General features: G+C 42.7%; 1 protein-coding gene across 4 annotated transcripts in view; it reads right to left on the reverse strand.

Annotated features, from left to right (window-relative positions):
- Window positions 1-13240, reverse strand: part of glra1 (glycine receptor, alpha 1) — a 120368-nt gene extending 107128 nt beyond the window's left edge. For all 4 annotated transcript variants that reach the window (XM_084353591.1, XM_084353590.1, XM_084353589.1 and 1 more), the window contains exon 1: window positions 11879-13240. In XM_084353591.1, coding sequence (XP_084209717.1) covers window positions 11879-11949 — 71 coding nt within the window. In that variant the 5' untranslated portion in view covers window positions 11950-13240. The remainder of the gene's footprint in view (window positions 1-11878) is intronic.
- Between the last annotated feature and the right edge of the window lie 10360 nt (window positions 13241-23600).

Raw genomic sequence — 23600 nt, forward strand, 5'->3', positions numbered from 1 at the left:
AATGAGAGTAATAAAGAGAATAAGGGGGGAATTATTCCCAGACAGATTATGTATTGCTGTGTCATTTGCAGATCTTATAAATGTTCTCATTTGTATAAAATATGTACGACTAAATATGAAACATGCTGAGAAATCATCTCCATCTGAGCTGCAGCCCGCCAGGACTGAAACTCTGCAAATTTCTGCTGTTTGGGGATTTAAATATAGACTTCAACTTTCATTTCCAACCTGCCCTCAAAGCTTTTTAATTTTAGAAGCTTTAATATCAAATAAAACTTATTACAGTTGTCCAAAGTGTCCAGAGTGCCTCAGAGCACCATGACTAGATGCTTTTTAACACAGCAGCTCCCATTGGGATTCAACCCTCACGTGGACTACACCAAACCTGTGCAGCAGTTTATTAAAGTGTTGATCAACATCATTTATATGGTCATTATTGAGCCTACACCGTCCTGTTTACCTGCTCGTGTATCTTAATTAATGCACATTTAATCAAAGTTTACTTTCTGCTTCAGAGATTCAGCAAAATGCCGGAAAGGTGTTAACGAAAAAGGAGAAAGATAGTTTAACCTTTATAATTGACAACAGGACTCAGTGGTTTCAGTAACAGGGAGGTCACAGGTTCAGTCTCTGCTACAAGAGCTAATACTGCGTCCATCAACAGCCCTGTGCTCTGCCCAGTGACACATGACCTCCCTGTCTTACTGTAATTCAAACTCGGCTAAATGCTCAACAACAGTCAGGAACAAGGCTATCAACTAGGTGAGGTCCCTTCAGGCTCAGCGAGCCTCAACAACATTCAGCTTTTCTTCCTGAGAGCTAGCATCAACAATCAGTCAGTATCAAATTTATGTCTGTGCATCAAGCACAGAGCTGGAGTCAGGAGGCGATCAGCCTAGCCCGGCATAAAGACAAGAAGCAGGGAAAGCAAGTAGCTTTGATTAAAAAAAAACACACCTATCTTACGTGCTAAAGCAGGTTGACTGAATGTATCTGGCAACCCGCGCTATAACCAGAGAGGCTGTGATGCAGAAAGTGAGCAGGTCATTGAACAGGAAATATTTACTGCAACATTTATTTTTCTGTCCATATTAAACAAGCAACACAATAGCCATGCTAGTTGTTTCCCCTCCTTCCAGTCTTTATGCTAAGCTCGGTGAGGTATTAATCTTTTCATCTCGATCAAAACAATAGACTTTTGGAGAGTGACATGTGGGGAGGACCGGGTGGAGCGAGTCGGGCAGAGCCAGACCTTCTGGAGGAATAAACACCTGGAGTCACATCAGATTCTGCTCTGATCCAGATCTGTTTATGTGAGGAAAACCCAGACATTACTTTTTAACTTTTGGGATTCAAAAGTGGATTTATCTGTTTATCAACCTGACTGCAGCAGTGATCCGCCGAGGTGACCTCCATTGTCGGCTGTTTATGTTCTGGAGCTGGAGGGGAAATGTACTTACTTCATGAACGTAACGCTACAGAGAGGAGAGTTCAGTGAAAGGTTGACCTTAATTCAAACACACACATATCCTCGGTGCAAGCAGTTGCTTGTTAGCTGACAGCTAATGTAAAGTGAAGTAACATGGCTGTTTGGGGTGAATAAACACACAAGGGAGTAACAAAAGCAAACACAAATGATGCTGTGGTCACATCACTTCGCTCGTGGTAACATGACCTGATGTTCTAGCGCCTACAGGAAAAGGAAATATCCCACAACTACTTTCACTCAGTAACAGTTTGAATTTTAAGAATGCTGAGTGACGTGATGCTGAACAAACAGGATGATCATTACAATGGATCGTTTGTAAGAAAATAGTTTTACTTTAAAGAGAAAATAACTGGAAAACTCTTCAACAACAACAAAACAAAACTAACATCTTCTGACCGACTCCACTTTAATTACAGAAATGTAGTGTAGCTCCAAACATTTCCAGGAATCCACCCGACTGTAACTGAGTAACAGCTCTGAGAGGGCATTGATAATATACTCTGTTATTTATGGTGCAGATCTGTCTCTGTCCGCTAATCAATAATGTATTATCATACATCAAGTTTTGGAAATGAACCTGCCCAGAAGTTAATTATTGTAGAGATGGTGGCGGACTCCACCAGAGCAGTCGATTGTTTTTCATTAGAGGACTTGGAGGAAATTGATCACAGAAAAATATATATATGTTATGATTTGTTATGATGGGAGAAGTGAGTGATAAATATGGGCCGGGTACCTGCAGAACAAATGAAACAGCCTGAGGGCAGGTTCATAAATAACACAGTGGCTTTAATTTGGCTGAAGCAAGAGTGTATGCTTCCTGACACCGAATGATTTCTGAGAGGGGCAGCTGGCAGGCAGGGGTGTGTGCTGAGCTCTCCATCTTTCTGGAGTGTCCTTGAGCAACACAATAAATCCCAGCCAGCTCCAGAGATTCAGCTCTATAACTAACCCTGATCCCTGAACTCTGACCCCTGACTTCCATATTCATCACAGCAACAAAGAAGTCAGATTTGTCCCTCAGGGGATCAGAGGGGGATTACTCAAGTTTGAATTAAACTTTTAAATCAGTCCTCTAATAATTTTTCGTCCCTGCCTGCAAAGTAAAACTCTCAGATCCTCTAATAATCCTGTTACTATCAATCCCAGATTCTCAATTTACTTTAATGGAGTTATAATGAAGTTTTGTTTGATCCTTTTTTCACTTTACTTCTGCTTCTACTTACATCCATTACTTAAGAAGTTTCCCAAAATGCCAATTAGCAGCAACAGTAACAATAAATTCAGCTACATATTGTCACGAGTGCCACTCTACATGCTGCTGGGTAGCAACTTTTTTAAGTTACAATAGATTTCAACCCTCCCTGTCTTCTTCCTCACAGTGGTTTGATCCACTCCTGTAATCATCAGCAGTCAGACTGTTGGTATAAAGCCCATCATTGGGCGCCTTTTTCCCTCCTTCCCTCTGCTATCATGTACTGTTGTCAAAATCACCATCACTACTCGAAACCTCAACCATCTCAAATCTGGCAACCTACACACTGAAAATAATAAGTTACTCTAACACTAGCCTGGTCACTAACGGCACAACCGTCAACAAGCCATCAGCTAACCCTTTTGCTTTTTATCAAGGGGTACCATCGCAGCATCCTGGGTTTAGCGCTGCCCAAGATGATTGTAACTGGTACACAAACAAGCACTGTGGTGATAGGTCTATGCGAGACGACAGGTCACTCTTAATGTTAGTTAGTGGTTAGCTGGCCTTAGCTAGATAGTCACAGTCAACTAGTCAGTGGGGAAGCTGGCAATGAAATGTTCTCCATAGCTACCAGTGTAGCCGCTGAGATCATTCTCTTCTAAATTTGTGAGACTGAACAAGACTTGTGTTTCTGGATACAAGAAAGATCTTACTACAAAAACATCTCTGTAGGAATTGTTTCCGTAATGTTTTCAGAAACTAATAATAAAAACCTCAGCCGGTCAGTGACAAAAACCAGATCGGACATAACTTTGACGGTCAGAGTTGACCCAAGGGAATACAGCTCCCATCTGAGGCGATCAACTGGACCAATTCCTTTTGGTAAGTATCAATCATTAACACAGATTCAAATATATAAAGATTCCCCCCTAAAGAATATTCTCATATTGGTCTGAAGTTAATACAGTTTAGAAAAAACCTGGATCTGTATTCTGAATGCAGTCTGGATAAATAATTTACTGATCAAAGTAAATCTGTAATCTGAACAATGTCAGCACTCTACAGTCGAGGCGTCACATCCTTTATCTAGGAACACTTAACGTTTGTTATCACAGAACAACTGGAGAGCACGGACTGATTAATTGTCTGTTGCCCTTCCGTCTGTTTTCTTCCTGTTGACTAAAGCTTTTGATCATAAAAAAAATTTAAAAAATAATATCACAGCTGTCAATTCTGGGTCAAGTCTTCAGTCTGGAGTCTAGTCTCAAGAGTGCAGCGACAACAAACTCTGATATGATGTAAAAGCAGCAACAGTGCTCGATATTCCCCAGTGTAATAAGCACCAGAGAAAGAAGATTTTCTTTCCCTATGTTATGCTTCAAGTTTGACCTTGCACTTCACAAAAAAACAACCCAGAACAGACTCGCTTCAGTTCAATATGCTCCGATGTCGGGGTTACAATGTGGTAGTAGGAAAACTGAGACGAGGCCGCGACGTGACTTTAAATACTGATGACAGGCAACACTGAGTCACAACACTTATACAGCTAATGAATGCCACAACTGGAAATGTTACACCGAAGTGAAATATCACTCAAGGTAACATGACATTCCATTAAGTCGTTCTGTCACAGCTTTGTTTTTTCTGTCTACGTAGAGGCTAACCTTTTATTTAATGAACACACCACCAGGACATTCAGTCTTTTCCAAGTCACTCCGGTCCCAATTTCAGTCGGGCTGGTTCAGCATAAGGACTTTTATTTAAAATCGAGACTCAACAGCGTCTGACGTCCAGGTCTTCTTTACTTAAAATAATTTAAGAAAGCAGGCGGATGACCTTCTCTAAATTGCAAAATTTCAACATCAATTTATTTCTTGAACTGGTGGAGTCGGATTTAATTCACCCCGTGATGTGATGAATGTGTGTGTGCATGTGTGTGTGTGTTTGCGCGCCCGTGTGTGTGTGTGTGTAGAGATCCCTGTATGCAGCTGTGTTTTCAAGGCCAGCTCAAGGTTACCTTCCAGCAGCAGACAGGTAGCGGGCTGCAGGCACGAATGAACATTCGTCCTGCTCGTAGAAATTATAGATTACACTATCCCCATAGAATCTGCATACATTTTCCCCTTGAACGACTTACTTGATGGTGTTGCACATAAAGATCTGTGAAGGCAGTGCCCATATTTCAGCTCAGAGGTGAAATATTTAGATTACCTGTTTGTATGGACTGCTCGCTGTTTCCACTTGAGTTTATTGAATATAGAAATCCATAGAGGAAAAGGTCACTCTCTGCACATTACGTTCGGGTGAAGATGAATAGTTTGCATACAGAGGTCTGTTGTGTGAATGGTAACGATTTGTGCAAACACCCAGAAATGAGAGAGGCGATCAATCTGCATTATCACAGGGTGGTGGATGTGAAATGAGCAGAGCGCCTGATCAAAAATGGAAAACAACAGTGTTTGTATCTCCAGAGGAAAACCTGGAGATGTTTTATTTTGTCGCAGTTGCACTGCGGCAAAGTAAAGCCATAAAACCACCCAGAGTCGCCGCAAATCACCTCCAACACCTGACTCCTTTAGACATAAACAAGGTGTAAACAGTAAAGCCTGTGCTTCTCTTTTTCCACTCCTGCGCACAACTGAGAGATAATAAATTCAGCCCATAATTGTATCTAAATCAGTGAATACAAATTTCCCTCAGGAGGAATTTGTAGCAAACTGTACACATGCTCCAGTTTTAGCATAAACCTCTTTTCCTGAAACACACACTCAGCAAAACACACACACACACACACACACACACACACACACACACACACACACACACACAAAGCTGAGTGCTCAGATACATGCACACATGAACAAACATCTAGAAATATCGAGGAAGACACACACAAACATCATGTTACAGAGAAGAGCCTCCCCAAAGCATCCCGCAATAACCCCTTAAAAATTCTGCTTGTTCCAACAACAACAACCTCCTGCCTGGTAGAAAAGCAATAAGGCAGAGATGTCAGTGGCTGTTCAAAGGCACGTCAGTCATTTTGACTGACTGATTGGTATTCCCCGATGGTCATGGTTTGTGCGTTGGCATTCTCTGAACGTAACGCTGAACGGTTTGATTAATCATTCTGCCTCGGCGGTCGATAGAAGTGGACATTGTGCTGCTGGAGGCCTGAGGAGCGTGTCGTGTTCACCTTGTGCACTTCAGGTCTGTTGCACTGCTGTGGCTCTGATATCGACTGTAAACTAGTAATTTGAATTTTATGGTTCATATACAGTAACATTGTCTATCTTACTGGTAGACAAGCTAACTGAATCATCACTGATTTGTTTCAGGCTTGTTAGCTTACTGGAGCAATCTGTTCATCTTACCGTCCAGCTCAGTTGAATAAAATGTTTTTATTTTACGTGTCGGCCAACCTCAAATATGTGTCATCAAATTTGTGTGTCATCAGTATCATAATCAACAATCCAATAACATGTCATATCAGGTTCACATTACATGTATACGTTCGTGGCAGTAGGTGGAGGGGACGGAGGTGGAGTTACAGCTACGCGAGCAAGCTGACACACCGGAGACAACCATGAGTGAGTTTCAACATCTGTAAGCGCGAAACCACTGGATATTCTTAACAAGACGTTTGGGTATTTTAAACCAAAACAAGATCTTTTCCTAACCCTAACCAAATGTGTTTTGCATAAGCACAGCGTTGTCACAGCATTATACTGAAAGTTGAACCTAAAGAAATGCAAAGTTTCAACATATCTGCGGTTTGCAGAAATGTAAACTGCCAACATTTATTCCTCTGATTGGGTTGGACCATCACTGTCTACTTCTGTGTCCAAAATGACTCTCTTAACACCTTCACCGTTGCTTAAAGGTGCAGTTTAATGTACAGTAATGCACACGTCTAACAAAGGCAAAGCAGTAAAGATCACTTTGACAAATACAATGGATTTCCTGTTGCTTCACATTAAAAGCCTTCACGTGATTCGCCTCGAAGAAACAAGAGCCGCAGGAGGTGACGGCTTTGAATTAGCAGTAATTTAAAACGATGGATGCGTTTTAAATTACACAGAGACGATCTGATCAGAGCTGTGAAATATCGACAAAATCAAATATCCGAAAATATTTTTTACCAAATAGCTTTGTATCAGTACTGCGGCAACATTGTAGGGATGACTATTGGTAATTTTACAGGTAAATCAGTCTGGTAAGTTCAGAATATCACAAAAAGACAACACTTCCATATGACCATCTAACAATATCCAAAATCTAACAGGATATATAGTCTCATATCATCATAACAATGTAATAACGATATATTGCACAGCCTTAATTCTGATCAGTAACAAATTACCATTAAATGCAATAACATTAATATTAAAGATGTCAGGGATTAAATAAACTGCATGGCTTCTCAGCATTTCAGGTTCAACGGAGCTGATTTTATCACGAGACTGAAGCTAAAGACGGATGTGTCCCTTCACACTTTTTTACTTTACTTAAATCACTTATAAACGATGAAGGAATGTCATTACATCACTTATATCACTTGTCTGATTTCAATATTTTGCTTAAACTATTTTAAAAAATCCCTCCAACAGGTTGACAGCTCATTTCTAAGAACTTCTCAAAACACACATGCTTGTGGTAGGAAGACTGACATTTTTTTTGTTTTATGTGACTGAATTTGACATTAATTGCCACATTCATATTAATCATAACGGATGTTATCTATAGTGTGAACACACACTGGCAACATCAAGTCATTCATATTGTACTACATTTTCCCCGGTGACTCGTCCAGTAATGTGAAGGCAGTTAAGACGGTTTCTTCAATCATCCAAAGAGACTAATTAAGAGGTCAAGGGTCAATGACATTTGTCCCTATGGTGCTCTTCACAGGAGTGACAGCGCTTTGAAATATGCTTCTTCATTTGTTCAAAAAGTTAGACCACTTGATTAAAAAAACTTTAGTCAATAGAAAAGTGAGCTGTTCTGGACACGAGGGAAATTATCTCACCTTCTTGGCTTTTTCTTTCTCTCGTCTTGACAGAATTCACAGATTTAAACCTGAATACAAGATTAAAGGTTTTGTTGAGATGAATTTCCTGCAGGTCGATCGAAATTCTCAGCTCTTGTCTCCTGCTTCATTTGATGAATAATAGGAGCAGGGACAGAGAGAGAGGGGAAAGATATGTGCGAGCATTAAATGTGTATTCATCAGGTCTGGCCCCGGCCATTGACAGGCTAATCAATGTTTAGTAATAAGGCTGAATGTGGAATGAGGTGTGGGGGGTCTGGTGGGGACGGAGGGGGAAAGAGATATCAATTAAGCAGGGAGCTGCAGAGTCCAGGCCCGAGGAGCTGAGACGGCAATATCCAGACTCTGGTTCATTAACTAAACAGTGTGTGCTGAATGCAAAACTCCTGCAGCCGCCCCCCCCTCCGGCACCACCACCCGTCCCAGCCGTCCCGACTGTAAACGGCTGCCTTGTTCAATGGAAATGAGCGAGTCGCTGCAGCAGGTAGGAAAAACGTCTTTGATAGTTCACATAATGAAATACCTCGGAGGCCGAGCTGAGAAATAATATCCACACGTGATGCAATAAAGCAAAATGTGCAGGGAGCCTGCAGGTTGGAATGCAAAGCAGGACCCCAAACACCATCCCAAATCATATCGGGAGATATCTGCATACAATATGCATTCAGTGTAAATTGGGAGGAATAGTTGGTAGAGTAACTAGGCTCTCAGTCGCAGTTCGTTACCATATTAGAAAACAAGCAAAAAATTATCATCTCAAAGGTCTGGAGGATCGTTAAACGCTGATTCGTAAAGTTAAATCCAACATATGAAGTATGACCAGCTGTTGTTTCCCTGTGACTAGTAATCAGTAGTAAAAAGGAGCTCCACCTCAACCAGCTACATGCGTCAGTAATAATGATATATATTCTAATATACTTGTACCTTCTATACATACAAGAGGTTATGGTTATGGGTAATATTTCCGGTGCTCGGCGGAACTAGCATAAGTAACAAAGTCATCATAATAACTGACGCACTGGCGACACTTTCAAGACTTTAGAAATGTTAGCTAAGTGGGCTAAGCAATAATAATAGTGTTAGTGGTAGTAATAACTCGATAAAGTTACTATGAATCAATGGTATGCCGTAACAATCACCATAACATGAGGATTAGCACCCTGGAAAATGCTGGTTCCGGTTAAATGACAGGACACGGAAGTCGCACCAATAATTCAAGCAAGGTATCATGAGAGGCTACCAATGAGGTAGAAACGATGAATAATTCACTTCTTGCCTTCTGAACTCAGTGAGCTTAACAAAACCAAACCTGCTGCTTTAATACATGATCCCCGGAGAGTACTTAAAACCTGTAAATGGCAGCGACATCTGACACTTTTTCACTCTTTATTAAATGCTTTCACCTTGTCAACAGAGCATTAGTCGTTCCAGAGTCGCCTCAAGCCTACTGTCTGATCCACCGAACACACAGTCCTCTAATGGTGCAGAAATGTCTTCAAAATGACAGTAACATTAAGTCTGTCTTTGTGCTTTGGTTGGGTCTTGCTCAGGTTTCTGATGTGAGTGTCGAGTCTTCATGAATCATGTTTTAAAAATGTCTACTAGACTCACAAAATGTACCAATCGGCACCTTTTTGGTCACACTGGATGTCAACAATCATCTGCCCATTTCTTTCGACCAGAATCTGCTCAACATGAGTCCACACAACAGCACAAACTAATATCCTCCATTGTCAACAAAAACTGATGGCCCCTTGACAACCAACTGCACAGCAGTGGTCCCATATGTCCCGCCTACTGCTGCGACATCAACACGAGGATTTGGCTGCTGAGCGGCTCAGCATACAGCCTGTAACAGGGCCCTGATGAATAGGCAACTTTGGAGGCAGCAGGGATGACTAAATGTTGCTTGCAGCAGGGAGGGGAACTGGAGATGACCTCAAAATCAACATGGGGAGGGAAAAAAGGGACAGTCAAAAAATATGTCCGACTGTAGCAAAATATCTGGCAGCAAGAAAACAACACTTCTGAAGCCTGAAAGTAAAGAAACGTGTGTCTAACTGATTTGTTTTTTAGATTTAGCTTGATGTGCAACCAGTGCAGCAGCAGGATGGATCGCTGTTAATCGATTAATGGATTCTTGTAATGAAGGAATAAATTACAACCGAAGCCTCATAACAAATCAGACAAATGAGATGAGGTTAACCAGGAAATAAAGGCACATTTTCACTGTTTTTGGGATGAAAAAGTCACCTTCAAGTGGACAGGAAACGTTCTTTAGTTGGCAAATTCTGCATCTACCCTCTCTGAAAACAGTCTGACATGACTCACACAGGCTCGAACAGCAGCGTGTCATAAACAGTCATAAATCAGAGCATCATCTTAATGCCAACACATGTGGTGCCCTGAGAGTTTCCTCTCCACATGCCTGTTCGACATTCTGGAGAAGCAGCTCACAAAACGCCCACTAGTGGTCGCTGTGCGCTTCAATCCTGCCTGGATCTGATGCAACTTCAACTCACCTATACGTGCAGGCTGACGTGCACATTTATCTTTATATTTTCAGGTCATATCGTCCTGTTTTTGACAGTAGTTTTGCTGATTGGACTTCTGGCATTCTCAGGGAAATAAGCGCCATGAGTTGATCTTTTTCAATAATGTGGTCGTTGCCTGATAGTGCTTTGGATACAAGTGATCCACTTTCTGAATAGCCAGGTGGTTTGAGTCACACGCCCTGCCCTCGTTGCTTAGAATAACAATTTCACCTCTAACTTTTACTTTCTGAATCCTCAAACTTTCTGATTTCTTCCAGGTTTACGTAAAGTAAAACAAACAAAAAAAAAACAAGATTAATTATGTGTAGTTTTCTTTCTCCTTGGAGTTTGTTGGATTTAGCTTGATGTACAACCAGTGCAGCAGCAGCAGCGGCAGTATGGATCGCTGTTAATCGATTAATGGATTGCTTGTAATGAAAGAAGAAATAACAACCGAGCCTCAAAACATCTGATTGTCTTATTGAACCGGAGAGACAGACAAGACAAATGAGATTAGGTTTTTTTCAGGAAAAAAGGTGCACAGTGCACAGAAAACATTCATTTGCTAGCAAATTCTGTTTCTATGATGACGCTGGTTTTCTATCTCTCAGGAAACTAAACTGGATGTACGGATCTTGTGATGGTTTGGTCATTTTGGGCCTGCCGGATCGTGCCTTAGAAATCCAAGATTGCCCCATTGGAAACCTTGATAGCCATGATTTAACGCTCATAAAGCTCCTCTTTAAAGACACTTTCATTTACTTTCTGAATCCTCAACTTGAACTAATTATTTTAAGATTTAAGTGACATTGTTAGAGATTTTCAGTGTGGTCTCAGACTTTTGGACCTCACTACATGACTTGTAAAAAAAAACAAAACAGAAAAACAAAGAAGTTGTTTTCTTTTTCTGTGATGTTCTTTGGATTTAGCTTGACATACAACCAGTGCAGCAGCAGCAGCAGCAGCAGGATGGGTCGCTTTTAATGGATTAATGGATTCTTGTAATGAAAGAAGAAATTACAACCTAACCCTCACAACACTTGATCATCTTATTACAGCACTGAGACAAATGAAATGAGATTTTTCAGGGAAATAAAGGCACATTTTCACTGTTTTTGGATGAAGAGTCTCCTTCAAGTGGACAGAAAACTCATCTCACCTCCTCACGCTGACTGACACGACCCACACAGGCTTCAGCATCAGTGTGTGTGTGCATGTTATAGCTACGACCAGTCATAAATCAGAGCATCATCGCAGTGACAACACATGTGGTGCCCTGAGAGTTTCCTCTCCACATGCCTGTTGACATTCTGGAGGAGCAGCTCACAAACCGCCCGCTAGTGGTCGCTGTGCGCCCCTCCCCAGGTACAATCCTGCCTGGATCCCAATGCGACTTAATTCAACTCACCACTGGTATGTGCAGGCTGACGTGCACATGGGCGACAACACGCGCACGACCCGAAAGGCAACTTTCACAAGAACTCGCCTCCTGGAGGACTCTCTCATTTTCACGCACGTCCCAAAGCAATAAAAATGCAAATTTCCATGTTATCTTTCACACACATCATTATTTCCACTCATGAAGTCCATTTCATGCCTCTGCTTACCTGATAAACACTACCGTTTCCCACAAATAGATCCCCAGCGCGTTTAGTCGGCACATTTTGGCCAGTCTCATTTTGTTTGGAGGGGAGAGGGGGGGTGGAGGTGTTGCTGAAGGGAGAGGGAGAGGGGAGGGGGTGGGGGTCACACTCTTGAGAGGATGATGAAAAAAAAAATCCTTTAGTGGTGGAAAAGGAGGAGGAAGAGGAGGAGAGGGGAGGGGGGTTTGTGGGGACGGTTTATGACCTCCAAGGTGAGCCGAAAATGTTCCGCTGGTTTCTGGGTTCTCAGATCCCGGGGTGGCCGGTGCTGAGCCGCGGGATGCTCATGACCTCACCGGCCGTGAAATCATGCTTGTGTCCGCTCTCTGCGCCTCCAGTGGAGCCGGGGAAAATCCACTAAAATCCACCCCGAAATTGCGTTCAGGACCGCGGACAGCGGCAGGCGGAGAGGCTGCGGGGAGGAGGAAGCTCGTCCAAGGTTCAGGCTCCAGAGGGGACAGACAGGGGGGAGGAAGAGGAGGAGGAGGAAGGGGGGAGGGTTAGCCGCTCGCAGGCTGCTGTTAATTGACAACCCCAATTATTTTTAAGTCCAGTCTGTGCGATCCATAGTGTTTGAAGGGGAAAAAATAAGACATATTCCTTCAGTGGTGGAGAAAAAAAGAAGCTGTTGTGGCTGCGGGAAGCTGCGTCTCCAGAGCTCTGACAAACTGTGCGTTATATCCCCCTAATTCCACTCACGGAATAGACCCACACATAGAAGTGCTTCTCTCACATCTGCAGGGTGTCTCTCACATGCATCCCACAGGCGGGAGCCGGCGCGTCGCTCTGGATCCGTGCGTATCGGCTGTTGCGGGAGTCCCGGCGCTGCTGCTGCTGCTGCTGCTGCTGCTGCTGAGAGAAGGAGGTCTGCAGGTAGAACAAGTCTGCCTCCTTTTCTTCTTCTCCCTTTCCTTCTTCTTCACCTCCTCCTGCTGCTGCTGCTGCTGCTGCTGCTTCCTCTCGTACTTGTCTCCCAGGGGCGAGTAGTAGTAGTAGTAGTACTTGGCGCTGAGGCAGCACGGCTCAGCTACTCCCATTGTCTGGTGGTGGTCAAGTTGGAGACGCACCGGCGGCCGCTGCTGCTGCGCTCCGCATCCGCTCCCATCCGGACAGCGGTTCCGTTAGGACAGGGGAAAAAAATGACCCAATCCCCTCAGGAGCTGTGAGAGCGTTACAACACCGGAGACAGCTGTGTATCGGACCGATGTGGACCCTCTTCCATGGCAGGGGAGCCCGGCGCACACACACGCACACTCACACACACACACACGGAGGTACAGTGTAGACAGCAGAGCCAGCCTCGGTGCGCTCCGACCCACACTGGATTTTCTTGCTGCAGTCATTTAGCAAACTCCACAAAACGCTCCTCGTGCTCAGACACGCCCACAGGGCGCTGTCATTGGTCAGCACGGTGCCGGAGCCCGTCTCTGATTGGCCGGCGGAGGTGTCACTAGCTGGACACGAGTTCTGCCCCTCACAGATCCCCCGAGGGAGAAAATCAGTGCGATAAGAAGTTATCGATGAGTTTAGATGAATCTTACAGACAGAGGAGATTATTGAAGAGAGATCTGATGGAGCTCAGCAGAGAACCAGCGATGATCTTAAAGTGAGGAAGCGAGGAGTGCTTCACCCCTCAACACGCACAATACAGAGGGGAATACAATGAGATTAAAATAAAATGAAAAGAGAAATGAAATGACTGAAAATTAATGAACTTTATTGTACAGTTTCAGTGATAAATTGCTCCAAATGTAGCCAAATAAAACATTTTTGTGCTTTGTTCACGTCTTCTGCTTTTTCCATGATTTTTCCTGAGTATGGTGCTGCTTTGGAGTTGTATTTATTTAATTTTTCTTTTGTTTAATGGATTTTAAAGGCCTATCTAAGGGTGTGCAATGCATATTAGCATATTAGGCTATAAATGTTGTATGTAGCACTGGTGCATGCTATATAATCGTCCCTACTTTAATAATAAGTTGGGTTTTTTTTTATATTAACCTTGAAGTTATTTAATTTATATAATTCAAAACTTTTCTTAATCTTCTGTGTTTTTTTTATTATTGTTTATGAGTTATGAATACACTGCATTAAGTAAGAACAGACATTATACGGTCATTTTTAATGTATTGATGTATTCTTGTGAGGATATGTCTTCATTTTTGTCAGTGTTTACTCGCCAAACAATAGAGCCCAACAGTCACCGCCCACTTTTTGAACAGCTCTCATTCTGAAGTGAATTTCAGTCCATTGACTGTTCAGAAAATCCTTACATCAAGAGTTTAAAACCTGGAACCAAACCAGCAAACCTCCAGATGAATTGTGATCAGAAAAAACATTTGATTTGGAGCAAAACAGAATTGGAAAGGCGAGACTGTATATGATTACTTTAAAACGACTACTCAGCTCATAAACCATTGTGAATGATTCCTCTCCTCACAAACACTAATCCACGGCCTGACTTGTAGCGATTTTCACAACCTTTATTTTTTTTCATCATCTCCAAAAAATGCAGCATGTCAGAAAGAGAAATCCTGGTTGCCATTTATGCAACAAATGGAATACAGTTACGTTTGGCGCTGACGGCTCAGCAGCTCTTAAGATGCTGTTTTTTAACCTTGGGCTCTGATAGGACTGAACCACGCTGGGGTGGGTGGCAGTAAGCTTTCTAGCAGCAGCAGTGGGTGGCAGCTTTTGAGTCGGAGCGGTTATGAGTGAGGAGGGAGCCATATTTAAATGGGCCGCCTTGTGTGATGAGAATAGCTGTGATTGGTGTGAGACTGATTGGTGATGATGATTCGATCGGCAGGCTGTCAGCTGATCACAGCTGGGGTATGTGACTTCCGTGTTCTGCATGAACTAACGCTGAGCTTCATACAATCCAGGCATGGTAGCAAAAAAAATCCTGATCCTGATTTCAGAATGATTTAAATTCGACTCTGTCCACATTCCTGCTCCCCAGAGGATCAACCCCTGTGATGGATTTATAATCTGCCTACTTACTGTGTGTGTTCACTGACTGAGAGGTACAACACTCTGATATTCTAATAATGTCTTCTGTGATATTACGCTAGCACTTTCTATTTCTGCACACACACACACACACACACACACACACACACACACACACACACACACACACACACACACAGAGCCTCCTCAGGACCGTTTTGTCCGAAGTGTCCGCTGGAACGTGACTCTGATTCTAATGCCTGCAGGCACTGAAGGGATCACAAGGCTGAGTGATACTGGAACTAAGAGCACACACACACACACACACACACACACACACACACACACACACACACACACAGAAAGACAGAGGGGGAGAGAGCTGCTGAATATGGAGATGATGTCTTTATTAGGGAAGAAAGCTTCTACCTCAGACTCAGACCTCTGGGTAAATAATGGTATAATGGAAATATCTCATGTGAGTCAAGTCAAGTCATTTTTATTTGTAATACTACAAATCACAAATTTGCCTCAAGGGCCTTTACAATCTTTACTGAATACGATATCCTCTACACTCAGACCCTCGCATAAGGAAAACGATTCACAATTTGACATAAAAAACAAACATTCCATCCAAAGTTTTTATTTCTAAATGTTCTGTGGAAAGTGTTAGCTGTAGCAGATATTTCTATATCATTATTATCATTACAGAGTTTTCTTCGCTGGTCACCCCAACAGAAACAGGAAGCTTCCGACAGGACAATTTTCTTTTTATAATTCATTGGAAAGTGGGAAGTGGGAAGTGGAATGCAAAGGAAGCATGATGAATATTTAAACCATTACACAGCCATTATAGCTCTTTATGTAAATGCAGAGTAAAGTGCTGTGGTGGTTATTTATAGTCGCAGCAGGCTGTAATTGGCTGCGGTCGTTGTTTGGAGTGGGTTGAGCCGCCCGGCTGACCCACCGCTGCAGAAGGTGGTGCACGTGGAGGAGGGTGGGACAGCTCAGAACAGCAGCCGTGAGACTGGAAGGATCTGGGTACAAATCTCTGATGGAGAAATTCACAACAGACAGAGTGAAACACTCTCTCCTTCCTAAACAACTGTCGTTTTGTATCCCTGAGTTCTCAGGCTGCCTGAATGCTCCCGGTGAAATAGAGTTTGACGTATTTTCAAGTGCCGTCTGCACCGTTGCAAACAAATGACAGTTCAGTCACATACTGTTTGTTCAGTGCCATCCAACAGCATTTTTAGACTAACAGTTTTTGACTGGATAGATGATAAATCCAGTTTATTACAACTGCTCTGCTTTTTATAGTGTTGGCCATCGTTTGATATTAAATCCAGGCCGTTCCTATCAGGACAACGACCAGTGACAAAGTCCATATACGGAGGAGGTCAGGGATGGCTGGTCGGGCCAAACAAGCAGAAGTCGGCTGATTATGTCAAGTGTGCAACCAGAAGACAATGGTGAGTTAATCTGACTTACTAATATAGTAACGAACGTAGGAACATTACAATTGAAATTGTTCCAGTTGGAGATTTCAGGTCAGCTTACGTGTCATGTGATTAACAGAGTCTGGTGTTTACAAGTAACAACACATTAAACCGTGCAGAGGCGATTCTAGAGTCTGTTGGGGCCCCAAGCAAAGATTTCCATAACATAATAAGTTTGCTTATTTACTTTCTTCTACCCTAATAGCTAGCAAATTAATACTATTAACTATTAGCTCTATTATTTTAATAGAGTGCTGCTACTTCCTGTCAAGGAGGACAGGACAGCAACTTAGGTGACACTTTTTTTTTGTAACTTGTTGCTGACCATAACCGCATCCATGGCAGTGGCCAGGCAGAGCCGCACTCAAGTCGGTGACGGCCAATGGAGTGCGGGTCCAGCTCAGCTTGCAAACTAACCGAATGTGAATTAATTCACATAACAATGTTACCGTTTTTACATTTCAAAGGGATCAGCCAGTGGCGGCTTCGCGCATGCGTGACTCGCAGTCTGGACGCGAGGGGTGAACTTCTCCTGCTCTGACTGCAGCCAGGAGGGACTGTTGTGTGAAGACTCCTCACACAACAGTCCCTCCCAGCTGCAGTTCCTAATGTTGACCGTGCCAAAGCACCCACAGACGGCCCAGTCCTCAGAGGACACCCACAAACTGCCGTCTGTGGGTGCTTTGGCACGGTCCCACGGCAGCACCCGCTGCTCGTTGAACGATACATACTTTCACGTCAGAGTCTCCACAAGTCTCCAAATACACCAGAAAAAGTCGCTAGATTTGTCGCTAGTCGCTTTTATGAAAAAGAGTCGCTAGAGGGGTCTGAAAACTCGCCAAATATAGCGACAAAGTCGCTAAGTTGGCAACACTGCATCACACAGGTGAACGTGAGGTGGGATTGATTGACATGGGGCCCCATTCGGGAGGTTTCGAGATGTCAATGCAAATCGCCCATTGTTGTTTATTTAACCTTTATTTTTAAAGGGAGGTCGGTTGAGAGCAAGCCGTCTTTTTCAATTCTCTCTTCCATTGTGGTCTTTTGCGAGGGGTGGGGGGCATGCGTCGAATATATTTTTGAAACATTCATAAAACAGCCCTCAGGCCCCTTGTCTCGGGGGCCCCCTGGCAACTCGGGGCCCCAAGCCGTTGCCTGCCTTGCCTGTTCACAAGCTGCGCGTCTGAAATCGTGACAGCTGTGTGACGTGCAGAAGTGATGTTACGTTTTGCATTCCCCTTCCGTCGGACATCTTACATTGTTTTGTAGATGGATATCTATCGTCTTCTATGTTCAGTTTTTGCATTAAAAACAAACTTAGTAGATCAATTCACCTTAAAAGCCGCCATCTTTGGTAAGTGAAGAAACGCTCATCACTACATATTTACGTGGAGAACGCAGCTGTAAAATACTACTTATCGTTTACAGTACATGGGACAATTAAAAAGGTTTAAACTTCCCCTCTGCAACCGATTGTAATACTGCTTGGGTTGAGTCTGATTTATTTATTCTGATTGATAAGTTTATATGGAGCTTTATAAAAAAAAACATTGTAATCAGAATATAAGGCTCAACATAAACACAGCTACTGTTTTTCTAACCCTAACCAAACCACAACTGTTTCACGTTTACCACGTGTTTTTGTGACCACAAAGGTCACCTGACTTGGGATCTGTTGTCCACAGAAGTTGATGGGAAGGACTGGCGTATCAGCACTGCACACAGTTTCAAAGTGTAAAGTTGTGTTATTTGTATGCAAAAGATTCTTCAATCATTGTATTGTATTATTCATGTCATCTCTTTGATGCTATGGGATGTAATCAGCTTTTCATTTATTTCAACTCCAGTACGAAACCCAAAATATTTTTGCTGACTAACTTTTTACCAACTTTTGCTGTATTTCTGTAATGGATTCCATTGATTTGTTGATTGTGCTGCTCAGACTGTGGATGCAGGATGCCATCTGCCTGTGATTGCTCTTAATGTGATTCCTTATTGATGCTCTGTGGAGGTGTTGTGTGCTCACGGGGCAGCTCTCCTGGAACTGAAATTGGTTCCACCGACACATACCTTATATTTACTGTGATTATAATGCATCACATGATCAGAGCAATCAGATCAGATCGAAGGTCATTGTCTGTGCATGCAGAAGTGCCTTAAACTTGCTAAACTCTCATAGCCAGCAGGGGACAACTCCACTAGTTTCAAGACGAGCTCTGACCCTATGTAAGCTTATGAGAAAATTAGTCTAATTCTCACTTGATTAATTAGCTTAGTAAAGAGTTTCCTAATGAGTTTATGGCCTCAATCTCTAGTTTCAAGTCTTCTTCAACACAGCATGATGTTCATTTTGTAAATTATGGTCCCGTTTAGAGTGAAATAGAAGATAAGTCAGGATATGTTATAGGGCGTGGCTACTTTGTGATTGTCAAGTTGCTACAATGGTGTGTCCTTGGGTTCCCCGCCAGATTCATTCAGGATATCCTCCACAGCTCCGCCCTTGTCTAAATATGGTCACTTCTAGCTCCAGAAATGTCCATGATGGCTTACTCAACTTCAAGACTGTAGTCCACAAACCAATGGGTGTCATCATGGTGGGTTTGCACTTGCAGCAATACAACAGGAACTTCTCTAAACCAAATAGATGAAATAACATTTGGAACCAGGCTGACTACCTCTGGTCCCTGACAGGTGTGTTAGCTGCAAGAAAAAAAAGTATGCAAAGTCTCTTAATACAATGATAGGTCACAGTCGAGCAGTGTGATTGACTCTCAGTCCAGCAGCTGTTCTGGTCCACTGAGTGATTGAAGAGTCTGACAGCAGCTGCACCAAAGAACAACTGTACTGTATGTGCTCTGTATGTGTTTACATCCTCTTTGCTGCCTGTTCAGTATCATTTACCACCTACGTTTAACAATTGACTTTGCTGCTTGAAGGCAAACAGACGCTTTGAGTAAAGCCCATGTTCAGCAGCAGGCCTGCACCACGGATCAATAGCTCCAGTTTCCTAATGAAAGCAGAGTCTTACTAACATTTATCTATTACTAAAGGTCATCATGTCCGCTCTTACAGTCTTCAGAGGAAGACTCGAGGAAAGGCCTGAACTTGAGCATTTTTCATATCAGAGCAGATAATCGATGGCTGCTATAGGAGGCAGTGCTGTAACAGGAAGAGTGGGAGATATCTGAAATGGATCCGACACGGTGAGGAGATGTAACTACATCATGATGACGATACAACAAGAAACTGGTCTCTCTCTACAGCACCACATCCAGTACAGCACCTTCCTCTCTTGTAGTTCGCTGTTCTCAATTTCACTCTCATGGCCATATAATTGAGACATTATTTGATTTATGAGCAGGGATAACTCATTAATAGACACCAAGTGTCATTTTTAATTGTTTGCTGTAGATTCAACTGTTCTGTGTTTCTATTACAAACTCTTTTGTAGTAGCATCATCTCTTTCTCGTAATTTTCATAAAAGTCAGTTTGACAAATGTACTTTGTGAACTCAGTGGGTTAAATATATTTTTAAATGTTTAAAGCTCTGCACACACACATTTTTTTCACTTATTATAAATGATGAGACCTCTGTTTAAGTTTAAGTTTGGTGGATGTCACAATAGCACAATCACACGTTCACATAATAACATTAGTGAAGGCCGAATTCCATTTAGCTGCTTCAGTCTCTTATATTGTTTATAAAATGCCACTAAAGAAAAAGGCAAAAACTCAAGCGAGCCTAGAAACTTTAAAAAAGCCAACAACTTTATATCAAGTATATTTCCTAACTTTGACAGAGATCGGCTGAACACTTCATGAGCAGCCCAGTCTCACGACAAAGCATTACACCCGCTGATCCACTCGAGGACACTGCCTGAGTGTCACGGTTTGCCTCACGTATTAAAGTGCAGTACCAGCAGGGGGCGATAATAATGAGAGAAAAGGACAGTAGGACTATAAAGAGCCAGAAGGTCTGCGCAAGTAGGAGGTCGGGTTGGTGGGTAAGCCACAGGACTTTGAATTACATGTTAAGCCAAAAGTCAGTGCTGACTGTTCTCAGGAAGTAGTTATTTAAAACCAAACCGTGATCTTTTCCTAAACCTAACCAAGTAGTTTTGGTGCCTTTTTTGATTACTGCTTATTTGAACATTTGAATGAGACTGTTGTTTTCATAGGCATGTGAGGCCAAATGTTACAGTGACAAGCTGAACTGGCGGATATATTACACACTTTGTCATGACACCGAGTTATGAGATGATTAAGTAGTACGTTTGATTTCCGACAGCTGTAAATTACACACCAGTCACATTCTTAAAAGCATTTCTCTGTATTTGCAGCAACATTTTTGTCAATGGAAAACAGTTTTAATACTGTCTGGTAGACTGTGGTCTTTGGCACATTACAACCCCATGATATCATCGCTCTTGCTCTGAACCGACTGTGGTGGATACAGTCAGGAGCCCGCAGGTACAGACGGCGTGAACGCAGCACCAGAGGCCACAGACATCACAGGGAGACCTCAGACTTTGATGCAGAGCTGCAGACTTGCGTCATGACCAGTGTACTTGCAGGTCGTCCCAAATGGATCATATCCTTCCCCAACCTCTCTGTTTACTGCTCAAGTTTCAGGTTTATCGAAAAGTTTCCTTGGCTGATATTTATTCTGTACCTCAACCCAGGCTCCAGGAGTTACTGAATTTCATTAAAAGAAAACACGTACACAACAGATAGAGACAGAATTACATAGGGGAGACAAGTAGGAACAAATCATTAAACATTCAACTTTTTATATTTAATATCATAGTTACTATGATGGGAGCAAAGGAGGAAGTCAGGTGACGTAGTATAAAGAGCTTCAAAGTCCACATAGGGAGGAGGTCGGGGAAGAATGGTCAGTCAAACACAACCCAACTTTCCACCAGGCTTTGGGCAGCACTTGATTAAGAATGAATTTCACACCAAACAACGCCACCCTGGGGGTTTCACCCAGGGACCTTTTTCTGGTTACAAAAAAAAGTTATTTATTAATTATAATTCAAAACCTTTAAAGCTCCAACATTAAGGAGTCACTCACTGGGGGCAATAAAAGGGGAGCCAATCAGGGCTGAGACTTACTGGGCAAATGGTTCCAAAACAAAGGGGGATCCCAGGAACACCACACGTGAGGTTAGTGTCTCTCATGAAAACAGAAGTCATCATGACTTATTTTAATTTATGTAATGTGACTTCATGTTCATATTTGAACCCAAAGCATGATCTTTTCCTAACCCCGCACAGTTTTTTTTTCTTCTATTTATCTTTTTACTACCACAAATGTTTGGTTTGTTAGCTAATAATTGGAGTAGTGGTTGGAACAGACTCTGTGGCGCAACGGTAGCGCGTCTGACTCCAGATCAGAAGGTTGCGTGTTCAAATCACGTCAGGGTCAAATCTTTATTAATGTGAAAAGAAAAGGACAATAAAAACAAGCAAATTAGCTCGTTGTAATGACACATGACAACAGTCCAGAAGTCCAGATCAGTCACCACAAAAGGCTGTTGGTATTTAACGCTTCTGCAAACCATAGACACGTTCAAATTTGTATGTGTCATATATATCACATCAGCATTTCTACCATGTGTCATAGCATGTTACATCTACAGTATATGAGCTGACTCATGTCAGGTGGGTGGTGGCATTACAGCTGGGCAAGATGGCTGCCAAGCGAGAGACCACTGGATATTTTTAAATAACTGTTGGGATATTTTCCAGCTGTGTTTGTCGAGCCGGAACCAACTGAATGTTTCTGTATGTTGCAACTTTACATCTGCTCGTCACAACACTGTGCTTATGCTCTCCTTAGGCACAAAAACCCCTTGATTAGGGTTAGAAAAACATCATGGTTTGGTTTAGAATATCTGTTTTGATCGCCACAAAAACAGCTAGAATTCTCCTCATAGAGTTGCAACTGCCGTTGTCCGCTTGCAGCCTTGTGGCCTGCAAGTACACCACCACCATCTCTTCCACTTCCTCATGTGAAAGTCAGCAAATAAGCGTGTAACGTGAAAGGAAATGTCATGTTTGTGTGGCGGCACGAGGGTCGGGCTTTGGGCAGCACTTGATTAAGAATGAATTTCACACCAAACAACGCCACCCTGGGGGTTTCACCCAGGGACCTTTTTGTTAAAGGACTATTTTCAACCAAAGAAGGCACTCAGGTCCGTTTTACAATTGAGGCAGAGACAGCATTTCTGGTTACACAAAAAAAGTTATTTATTAATTATAATTCAAAACCTTTAAAGCTCCAACATTAAGGAGTCACTCACTGGGGGCAATAACAGGGGAGCCAATCAGGGCTGAGACTTACTGGGCAAATGGTTCCAAAACAAAGGGGGATCCCAGGAACACCACACGTAAAGTAAATGAAAGTGAAACAAAATCAACCCAAAAAGTGCTAACACAAAGAGGGACACCGCCACCGGGACACCAATCCGCCACCCTAGACTCAGCACCTGAATTGGGGGACAGCAAGTGAGAAACAAAAGAAATTAGATGCAACTAATCACAAAACACACAGAAGAAATCAAGAAATTAACTATACAAAGTTTCTAATAATTAACACAATAACAAATCAAATGGAATTAACAAAATCTACATAATCAATGACATTGTTACAAAAGAAAAATAAAGAATATACCATAAAGAGCAACTAATCATGAAGAAAATAAAATAAGAAACTTTCCCACTGTTCTCACACACACACACACACACACACACACACACACACACACACACTCACACACACATTACGAGGTGACAGGTCCAAGAATACACAATATGGCGTCGCAGAGCAACAATTCGGCCAATAAGACCTGAACAAGGAGCAGTAAGCTATTGCTTAGCCAGCTGTAGTGAGCAGCCGGGAGCCAGGCAGACAGCGTTAGAGCTCCGCGTCAGCGTGTGCAGATAAAAGTCTGAAGGCGAAGCACTGTGAATCCAAGCAATGAGAGAAAGCAATAGCAACGAAACAAAGCAGCAGAGTTGTGAGGCAACGCAGCAAAGCGGTGAGGCAAAGCAGCAGTGATTTCCTGCAGACATGTTAGCGGGTGCTGTGCCGCTACACAGGTATCTTTACCCTACAATTAAAGAACAGATATGGGCAACGTACTGATGGCTGGAGGAGGAAGCTAAGTTCACTGTGCTACATACCGGTCAGGCAATCCCGTGGAGCAAAGCATTCGGCTACACGAGGGCG

Source organism: Pagrus pagrus (genome assembly GCF_965226575.1).
Source record: "Pagrus pagrus genome assembly, chromosome: 5".
Classification (NCBI taxonomy): domain Eukaryota; kingdom Metazoa; phylum Chordata; class Actinopteri; order Spariformes; family Sparidae; genus Pagrus; species Pagrus pagrus.